The 10403-nt window shown below is 46.0% G+C and overlaps 1 protein-coding gene across 2 annotated transcripts; it reads left to right on the top strand.

Moving 5' to 3' along the window:
• The first annotated feature begins 317 nt into the window (after nt 1–317).
• Nucleotides 318–4766, top strand: DUSP6 (dual specificity phosphatase 6). Of its 2 annotated transcripts, XM_081594134.1 has the most exons (3): nt 318–1182; nt 1755–2192; nt 3245–4766. In XM_081594134.1, exons 1-3 carry the CDS (start codon nt 783–785, stop codon nt 3550–3552), a joined length of 1146 nt encoding a protein of 381 aa, XP_081450260.1. In that variant the 5' UTR covers nt 318–782; the 3' UTR covers nt 3553–4766. The 2 variants fall into 2 exon arrangements, with proteins under 2 accessions (XP_081450260.1, XP_081450261.1); XM_081594135.1 differs by lacking the exon at nt 1755–2192.
• The last annotated feature ends 5637 nt before the right edge of the window (nt 4767–10403 follow it).

Raw genomic sequence — 10403 nt, 5'->3', positions numbered from 1 at the left:
GTTCCGACGCGAAGTGTGAGCTCTCAACAGAAGGAAACATGAGACAACTGAAGTGCCCCGGTTTGTGTGCCCTGCTCCTCCTCCGCCGCCGCCTCCTCTTCTTTCTTCTTCCTCCCGCGGAGCCCGCTGTTGCAGCTTGTTTGCACTGGGGCTTATCCGGAGCGGAAATTCCTTTCCGTTTTTGTGAATGACAAACTCATTAACAATTCATCAACACAACCTGTTCCAGCCGGCCCGTCCCCACGGCAACAGCCCCTTCCGCAGAGCGCTCATTGGCTGGCCTGGAGAATGTATCCATTGAGACGCTCGCTGTTTGTATCCATTGAGGAGCTGCCTCGCGCAGGGGGTGTGCGAGCGCCGAGTCCAAGGGAGAGTGAGCAATCGAGGTTTGAATAATCCTAGGAGAAAGACGCCCGGGTGGATTTGAGGTGCAGTCTTGGAGGGAGGGATTAGGAGCCGCTGGACTTTCTTTTCTTTCCTCCCTTCTCAGTAGCACGGAGTCCGAATTAATTGGATTTCATTGACCCTGGAGGAACAAAACTGTCTGGGCAGCTTCATTCAGCGAGATTCATTGACTCCGAGAACGAGCGGCTGCAGCGGGTGCAGAGGGAACAGCCGGCTTCACTTCGGTCTCGCCTGCCCCAATCGCTGTCCCGGCTTGGGAAGGGCGAGGTAGACTCAACCCCGCTCTGAGAGCGGCGGCTTCCCGCGGCGCGCTCGGCCTATGCCTGCCCCGAGGGGCGTCTGATAGGCACCCCGCCCTCTCCGGCAGCTCAACCCCCATGATAGATACGCTCAGACCCGTGCCCTTCGCGTCGGAAATGGCGATCAGCAAGACGGTGGCATGGCTCAACGAGCAGCTGGAGCTGGGCAACGAGCGGCTGCTGCTGATGGACTGCCGGCCGCAGGAGCTGTACGAGTCGTCCCACATCGAGTCCGCCATCAACGTGGCCATCCCGGGGATCATGCTGCGGCGCCTGCAGAAGGGCAACCTGCCGGTGCGCGCGCTGTTCACGCGCGGCGAGGACCGGGACCGCTTCACCCGGCGCTGCGGCACTGATACCGTGGTTCTCTACGATGAGAGCAGCAGCGACTGGAACGAGAATACGGGCGGCGAGTCGGTGCTCGGGCTCCTGCTCAAGAAGCTCAAGGACGAGGGATGCCGGGCGTTCTACCTGGAAGGTACGAGCCGGGAAGCTCCGCGCGGGGCCAGGAGGAGGACACCGGGCTGCGGGCTGCAGGCAGGGCGCTCGGCCGGCGATTCTGAACCCACTGCTGGGCCAGGGGTTGTCTGCCTGCCCCCAGCTGCAAACCTCGCGCGTCCCGCACCCACGAGCTTGGCCCGCGCGGAACCGGCCCGCTTCCGGCCGCACTCACGGGCCGTTTCTTTCTGACCACCTCTACTTCCTATCCGAAATGTCCTCCACCTTTCCCTACTTTCTGTCGTTCGATTTTTGATTCAGATTTTGCAGGACGGTTGTAGTGCAGATTGGCACTTTCTAGCCCTTCAAGATATTCGGAAAAGTTGCCATTTTGTGCATTTCCGGATTCAAAAGAATGAGGGTTCCCAGGGGAGGCGGGCCCGTTCGTTCTATTCCCAAGGGTACACATTTAAGTGTCTTTCTCTTATATTTGGTTTCGCGTGTAGAGGGGTGGTAGGGTTCTGTGGTGTGTTCCTGCGTGCGGCTGCGGCTCTCAAAGCTGTGAAAACTACTACGGGATCTCGGGTTACATGATTGTTTTTCTCCTGGCAGGTGGTTTCAGTAAGTTCCAAGCCGAGTTCGCCCTGCACTGCGAGACCAATCTAGACGGCTCGTGTAGCAGCAGCTCGCCACCGTTGCCAGTGCTGGGGCTCGGGGGCCTGCGGATCAGCTCCGACTCCTCCTCGGACATTGAGTCCGACCTTGACCGAGACCCCAATAGTGCAACGGACTCGGATGGCAGCCCGCTGTCCAACAGTCAGCCTTCTTTCCCCGTGGAGATCTTGCCCTTCCTCTACTTGGGCTGTGCCAAGGACTCCACCAACCTGGACGTGTTGGAGGAGTTTGGCATCAAGTACATCTTGAACGTCACCCCCAACTTGCCGAACCTTTTTGAGAATGCAGGCGAGTTCAAATACAAGCAGATCCCCATCTCGGATCACTGGAGCCAAAACCTGTCCCAGTTTTTCCCTGAGGCCATTTCTTTCATAGGTGAGGCTAATGAACAATTCTCTCTCAGACTTTTAAACGCATTATTCCTCACCATTCTTAGAGTTTAAGCTGTTCATCTTTCTGGCTGCTTGCTCATTTGTGGGACTACAGGTCTCAAACGTTCCAGGACCGTTCTTGATTCTGGTATATCTTCTTGCTTTTTTTTTTTTTAAAAAGTGCCTTTTGACAAGGCTGCAGACCAGAGGTGTATTGTAAATTCTGTCTATGGCTTGACTCGGACTTCAGTCATTTGATAGAGGGGCCGTTTGTACTTAGACAGCAGAATTTTCCCACCATCTTTGGACTGGAGGAGGGCCAGGTAGAAGTACTCTTGGTAGACAGGAATCCTAGCATGGGTTTATAATTTTAAAAGACCGATCTGGGAGTTGTTTTAGGACACCAAGTTAGTTGTTGGAAAGTGCTGTGAATGCGAGATGCTGTAATCCAACTGAATGTTACTTTGATACCGGTTCACAGTGAGACAGTGAGGGTAACCTGAGCCCAGCAGGAAGAACTGTGGGCTGAAAGCCTGGAGAAGCGAATCTCCAGGCATTGTAATGCATTTCCTATTACAAAGGAACTCATTTTCAGGCCTTGTCGACATCCTGTTCCTCCTAATGGGCTGTCCCCTGTGACTTCCCTCTCTCTTTTTTAAAATGCCTGAATACCTCCATTGTTAGCTGCACAACAGTTGGAGAATAATTTAATAGACCCTTGCAGTCTGCTTGTCTGTATAAAAGGCATTCACGACCATATTGCAGGGTTTCTGGTATTCACATGCTGAGGCAAAGAATGCACACATTAAGGGGTTTTGTGTTGGCAGAAACTTAATACAAAAGCTCCCTTTTCAGAAAATATCTGAAATATGTAATTGTGCCCAGTGTACATGTTTTAGCCCAGTGATACATTTTCTGCTGCCTGCAGGGCTCAGCTGCCACACACAATTATTTTTTAATCTTTAGTATTATTATTACTCAGGTTTTAGACTGAACGTTCACAAAGGGGGGGGTTTCGGTCTACTGATATTTTTCCCTTTCTTTTTCTGTTTACAGATGAAGCCCGGGGCAAAAACTGTGGCGTCCTGGTGCATTGCTTGGCTGGCATCAGCCGCTCAGTCACTGTGACTGTGGCTTACCTTATGCAGAAGCTCAATCTGTCGATGAACGATGCTTATGACATTGTGAAGATGAAGAAATCCAACATTTCCCCCAACTTCAACTTCATGGGCCAGCTGCTGGACTTCGAGAGGACGCTGGGACTGAGCAGCCCCTGTGACAACCGCGTCCCCACACAACAGCTCTATTTCACCACCCCCTCCAACCAGAATGTCTACCAGGTGGACTCTCTGCAATCCACGTGAAGGACCCCTTGACTGGGATGTGTCCAGTCGATCTTTAGCAGTTTCTCTTAGCAGCATCAGCCAGGCTGCTTTCTTTGTATGTGGCCCCAGGTGTCAACAGGACGCCAGCTGTCTGTATTAGACAAGGTTACCACGTATGGAATTGGTTATTCCTAAGGGAGAGATTTGCTCCCTTCCTGTTGGAAGAACAGGACCTGCTGTATAGACAACAGGCAGTAGGTTTGCTCCACACCCATATGTACAGCCTACCCCTGCAGGGACTGGAATTTGAGGACTTCCAGGTACATACGGTAGGACCAAATGGTAGGGTAGGAGCATGTGTTCTTTAGGGCCATGTAAGACTTTCTTTTGCATCTGGAACTGATTCTATATTGTCTTCAGTGAAGACCAATTCAATTTTGCATATAGAGGAGCCAAAGAGAGGTTTCAGCTCTGTATTTGTAGTATCAGTTTGCAAAAAAAAAGAAAAACAAAAATAAATAAATAATCAATCAAATGAATCTCATATTCCATTTGATTATTGTAAATATTTGATCTTAAATCACTTGACAGTGTTTGTTTGAACTGTGTTTTTCCTTTGATGGGTTTAAAAGAAATCATCCAAAGGGAGAAAGAGCAATTTGCCACTTAAAAACAATGGAAACTTTTGCTCTTTTTGAATCCAAAGGATATATTTGCAGCATGCTCAGCGTTACCAATTCTGAATGACATTTTCATGGACACTTAATGATCATGGAGACTTTGTTATGGTGCAGTCTTCAGTCTCTTTCATATAACTTCCTTGTGACTTTTTTTCTCCTTAATGTAGTTTGACTCTGCCTTATCTTTGTAAATATTTTGGTTTGTGTTGTCTCAAAGGGGATATCTTGGAAAGACACCAAAATCACGGGCTCACTTTTTTTGTTGTTGTTGAAACTTCAGCTGTGCTAAACAGTATCTTACCTCTGTACAAAATTCTTCAGGGAGTGTCACCTCAAATGCAATACTTTGGGTTGGTTTCTTTCCTTTTTAAAAACAATTTGTGTGAAACTGGAAGTGTGTGTGTGTGTATGTGTGTGTGTGTGTGAGCATGGGTACTCATTCGATAGGCGACATGCATATGATTGTGAAGGAAGGAGACAAGTGGCTCCATACGTTCATGGTGTAAAGTTCTGAGCTGAAATTTTATTATAAGAATGTAAAACCTTAAATTATTAATAAATAACTATTTTGGCTATCAAACGTGTATTTTTTCAAAATCTTTCCTTAATTGTACTTAGATGTGAAGTGATAAATTTTAGGATTTTTCAGTTGGGGATTGATACTGGTTTGTATAAAATACATGTAGGAATATTGGGGCAAAGTTCTCATCTCAAAACTATTTCCAAGAAGTTTTCAGGTGCAGTTTATGAAATGAGCCTTTTGCTTCAAATAAAAGTGATGTAATGGAAGGGATTGACTATATCATTTCCTATGAGTGTGAGTGTGAAATTCGCTCAGTTGTGTCCGACTCTTTGTGATCCCGTGGACTGTAGCCCGAGGGGCTCTACTGTCCATGGAATTCTCCAGGTGAGAAAACTGGAGTGGGCAGCTATTCTCTTCTCCAGAGGATATTCCCAACCCAGGGATTGAACCAGGGCCTCTTGCATTGCAGGCAGATTCTTTATCACCTGAGCCACCAGGGAAGTTCATATCATTCCTATGGACAAAATATAGTTAAGTCTGGCTTATTTAAGAAACCTGTGATGCTCTTGAAAAATGGTGTCATAAGAGCATAGCTTTCTGAAATTACAATATTTAGATATTCATGAATAGTCATAAAGAGAAGGCATCAGAATAACAAAATGACAGAGCATTAACCTCTCGATTTTCCCTGTCAGGGTCTTCTGCTCAGCAATACTTACACATACCAGGAAGAAAGTGGAGATAATTATTTCTCTGGTTTGTAACTGGCACTTCTACCTGCAAATTCTAGTACTGGAATAGTAAATCAATCAGGGATGGTGTCTCCCCTTTCTGGTGTACATGGCAGAGCACAGCTCAGCGTCTCCCTGAGTCTGGATGTGGCCACAATTTCACATTAGCGCTTGAAGCATCACCACTCCTGTTCTAATGTGCTTTGTGCTTAACTAATTTAGGATGTGGGCTAGAAACTTCTGTTGAAAAAAGGAATTTTTTTTATGTTGAGGTTATTTTGAACCACTAATTTTCAAGATAAAGGCTTAATATTCTGTCATTTCCCTCAGGATATCCCTCTCCTTGTCCCGAGTGTCAAAGTACACAAAACAAAAATAAAAGACAAGTGTATGAAATCAAAGGAACTAGAACATACATTTCCAGCCCTTTTCGAATGAGCTTAGTCCCTTTGTCTGCAGTGGAGAGAAAAATGAGCTTTTCACTCACACGGTACATGTGAGATGTCAGTTGGATTATCTGCTAGGAGGCAAATAACCCTGATTCTATGGCAATTGTATCATGCTGTCCCGTGTGACTTTTAGCAGCTAAGCATATACAAAAGGCAGAAACAGTGCAGAAAAATACCAAGTCAGTCCCTCCCATTTGGGTGCCCTGAGTCAGCCGGAGCTCCGAAAGGAGAAGTGGGTTGCAGTTCATCTTGGCTCGTGTTAATCCGGTTCTGAACGGTTTCCGCTCCTGGCATTCCCTAAACTGCCTCTTCAAAGTAGGGATTTGCGAGCAGCCTTAGCAATTTCCTGTCCAGCTGCAGCTCGAGTAGCTGGGTGTCTTTCTCCTCCCTTCTCTTTTCTCTGATTTCTTTTCTCTTTTCTCTTTCTTCTCTCTTTAATACGGGCGGCGGATAATTTTAGTGCATTTCCTCTTTGTGGATTATCATCTCCTTTCCTTCTAGAACTTGCAAACACTGAGTTCCTTCGGCTCTGCTCAAGCCGACAGCTGGCCTCCCCAGCACTTCCTCTCGGTTCACTGTGGGTTTGTTGTTTGTCAGTCCACTTCTGAAATTAATAATGTTTTCTGGCCAAGTGCCACAAGCCATTACCACAAAGGGGAAGTAACACATATGAATAGCAGGAAGCCATGCAGGGTCACAGTGTGAGCTGAGCTTGCGGTGGGAGCATAATTGAGCCCGGCCCATTCAGCAAGTGTCTGACATCGATTTGGGGGGAGAGGGAGCTCCCTGCCTTTAAGCAGCTCAAGCTGTGAAAAAAAAAGTTTCCAATAAATTGGTAGCAAATGGTCTTTGTCATCAGTGCAAATAAAAGAGAGGGAGCAAGGAGAGTTTAGAGCCCCCATAAAGTGGCAATGTTAGGGATTTCTCCCCTTTCTCCTGGTATATTGTTTCATAAGGCTGGTGAACAGAGTGTGGGCCAGCTTCCCTCCATTGCCACAAAGGGCCTCATGTTCAATGGGGGGTTTTACGGTTCACACAGGCCAGAAGATTCAAAGAGCTATTCGCTTTCTCTTTCTTCTCTGGAAGGTGGAAGGTTGTAAATGACAGCGTGGGCCCCCACCTCACCCTGCGCCGTCCTTTCTCCCAGCCGGCCCTCGTTGCTTTGGTGCCTTTGTGCTTTCAGGAGCCCCTGTGAAGGCCGTCATTTTGCATCTTGGAGTTGGGCTCACTTCCTGAATGGAGCCCTGCACCGTTACTAGGGCAACCTTTGCCAGCAGCTGCAGCTCCCCGGCCTCCCCCCTCACCTGCTGTCCCCATTAGTGGCTTCCTCAGGTCTCTGAGCCAGCTACCTTTCCTGGCCTTCTGCGGGGAGCTGGGGGAGGCGGTGGCTTTTTTGGAGGTTCTCTTCAGGTTTCGTGGGACTGCTGGAGACTTAGAAAATGTATTGCTTAATGGTCAAAATTGGTCTTAGGGTTAATATCAGACTGTGAAAGGGTTATCCGGGGATAGAAATACCAGCACAACCTTCAAAGGAGTGAAAACGGAGGCTTGCTTGACCCAACAATTAGAAGCCCTAAACTCTCACTCTCATTAATGAATCAGAAGCCCTGGGCAAGTCACCCAGTCTCGCTGACTCTTTCTCTCTCTCTTTTTTTTCTTGTCTGTAAAGTGAGAGAGTTTTTCTTTCATTCTAGGATTCTCTTATCATTTCAGTGTTCTGGTAAACATACTAAATGGTGAAATAAGCTGCAGATCAGGGGAAACAAATCACATTTACTGAGGGTATTAGATACTGTACTTCATGTACAATATTATCTCATTTAATCCTCAAAGCAGCTTTGACGTGAGTCCTATTATTATCTTGATTTTCAATGAGGAAACTGAGGCAGAGAGAGGCCAGCAGAGCCTAGAGTCACCTCGTGGGAATTGGTGGAACTGAGCTTTGAAGCTTCAGCTCTTCCTGTTGTAAAACTGCTTGTCATCAGAATTTTCTCCTCTTTGTAAAGTCCTGTGATGCTGACTAGGAAGTGGTGACCCCATTTCACAGCCGAGGAAGTGGAGGAAGCAGGGGTTAAGTGACCTGCCAAATCAAACCCAAATCAACAGAGTCAGAGGACCCTAGCTGATGTGTCATCAGAGAGAAGTCAGGCTGCCTAGAAGATGCCATCCTCCCTTTACTGGAGAAGTTGTTCTATCTTGGGCCCATGAGCCCAGAATTACAAACCTGATTTTTCTAAGGATCTCTAGAGCAGCTAGCAACAGGCCAGCTGGCCCTGACCCTTGCCCATACTCCCCTTTCAGGATTACACAAGTGAACTGGCCCCAGAGAGAGTCACTTCCTCCCTGTGATCCAGTTGGAAGAAAACTTGCCTGGTGATGGGATGGGAGGGGGTGGGGGGAGGGGAAGGAGGGGGAGGGGAAGGAGGGGGAAGGGGAGAGGGAGAGAGGGAACCATGGAGAGCTGCAGAATAAGAGAGGCATATTAGAAGCAAATGGAGAAGCAGAATACAAGTGCAGATCACAGGAAAGCTGGCTGTAACTAAATATTCTTGAAAAGTCATATAAAATCTCAATCTTCAGGTTTCAAACTGCTTCAAAAGGATTATTTTGGGTATAAATTTGTACGTCGTTTCTCACATACAAGATTCTGCAGACTTTGAAATACACATACTCTTCGCATGTTCCTACTGCAGTTGTCCCCGAATTAGTCTGGTTTTGGTGATGGAGTCTCTAAACTTCTTTAAAGTCCATAATTGATTTCCTAAGAGTATTTAAGGACACAGAACAAAGTTCAAACAATTCACAAATATTTATCCAGGCCTTGATCTGTGTTGCACTGCTTGGATGAAACAAGGTTAAAATAAAAAGTAACTGAAGAATTAACAGGCCCTCAGAGGCTGATGAAGACAAAGTCATGTTTCAAACTGTAACCTTTCAATTTTTCTGCTGGTATCCCAAGTCAAAGCGGAAGCCCAAAGGAGCTATTGGGCAAGTACTTGTATGTCTTTATCTGATGCAACAGTCAAAATAACATTTTTTTTTTTTTTTAACTTCATGGACGGTAGCCCATTAGGCTCCTCTGTCCATGGAATTCTCTAGACAAGAATACTGGAGTAGGCAACCATTCCCTTCTCCAGGGGATCTTCCCAACCCAGGGAGTGAACCCAGGTCTCCTACATTGCAGGCAGATTCTTTACTGTCTGAACCGTCCGGGAAGCCCTTAGATCCCATATTTTATTTTTTACATGGGAAAGGATTATTAGCCCACATGTTGGCAGTTTGGCCCACCCACTTCCCTATTTTGTCATGGAAAATACCTTTAGAAACTGTTTGCAGGCTTTTAATAATGAGAAGTTTTGGCCTACCATACCTCCAGAAATGAACTCTCAGGCACACAAAGGGAAAAAAGAAAAAACATACACAATGTGATAATGACATCCTCAAAAGCACTAAGCCAAAAAAAAAAAGAAAACCCCAAAAAAGGTGCTTCTTCTAAGCTAGAATTCTCCTTTTCCTGCATTTAGAAATAAACTAAGTATTTATTACATTAAGGATTTTCCACTAAGTCTACTTTACTTCCTATTGCAAAATGCTAACAGGATAAGGAAGAAAGAGGGGAGGGTACAGAAGAGGTTCTTTGGCAGCACATAACTCCAAGGACAATTGTAGCAGGAATATCCCTTTCTCTTATGTTCTGGTTATTATTACTATGTAACAAACTAGCCCCAAACTTAGTGGCTTAAACAACAACAATCATTAATTTTGTTCATAGGTCTGCATTAGAAGAGATCTCAGCAGGGAAGTCTGGTCTCTGCTCAGTGCCATACTATTTGGGGTAGTTTGACTGCAACCCAGAAGCTCTGTTTCCAAAATGGTGCCTTCACATGGCTGGCAAGTTGGTGCAGGGAGCTCAGCCAACGGCTGGTGCCAGGGACTTTGATTCTTTTTCATATGGTCTAAATTTCCTCCCAGTATGATGTCTGAGTTCCATGGGTGAAACCCCAAGTGAGGGAGTCAGGTGGAAACTGTGTTGACTTCTAGGATGTAGGCTCACAAAGGTAGTCACACAACGGTCTACACGATTTGAGGCGAGGAGATGAAGGAGGGGCAAGATTATAGCTGTCAACAATGCTGCAACTATTCTTTTAATCCAACTCTTCTTTCTTCTGTCTCTAATGTTCCCAATATAGTAATACCATTGAAACAATAACAAAGATTGACCCGTGAAATAAAATATGAAACAGTTTGCAAAAGAATGTTAATGCTTTCATTTGGGCAGAGAAAATGTTATATTTGTGATAGATTCAGCCAAGTTATTGAATATAGTGATAGTTCATTATTTTCACGCAAAATAGTATTCTATTGTATTTCATAGTATTCCATTGTAGCAGACCCTCTTACATGGACAGACAGTTGGATTTTTTCCAGTTTTAACTATTATGAACAGTACTGCTAAGAACACTTTTGTGCATTGACCCTAATACCCATGTGCACACATTTCTCTGGG

The sequence above is a fragment of the Giraffa tippelskirchi genome, chromosome 4 (assembly GCF_054371585.1).
Source record: "Giraffa tippelskirchi isolate mGirTip1 chromosome 4, T2T-mGirTip1v1.2.pri, whole genome shotgun sequence".
In the NCBI taxonomy this organism is placed as follows: domain Eukaryota; kingdom Metazoa; phylum Chordata; class Mammalia; order Artiodactyla; family Giraffidae; genus Giraffa; species Giraffa tippelskirchi.
The sequence above is the reverse complement of the archived record's forward strand: the minus strand, read 5'-3'. Positions and strand labels throughout refer to the sequence as shown.

Excerpts from the sequence above, each read along its gene's own strand:
- DUSP6 (XM_081594134.1), top strand. The coding sequence starts at position 783 with ATGATAGATACGCTCAGACCCGTGCCCTTCGCGTCGGAAATGGCGATC. Across the intron at positions 1,183-1,754 it reads CCGGGCGTTCTACCTGGAAG|GTGGTTTCAGTAAGTTCCAA; the intron begins GTACGAGCCGGG and ends TTCTCCTGGCAG. Across the intron at positions 2,193-3,244 it reads TGAGGCCATTTCTTTCATAG|ATGAAGCCCGGGGCAAAAAC; the intron begins GTGAGGCTAATG and ends TTCTGTTTACAG.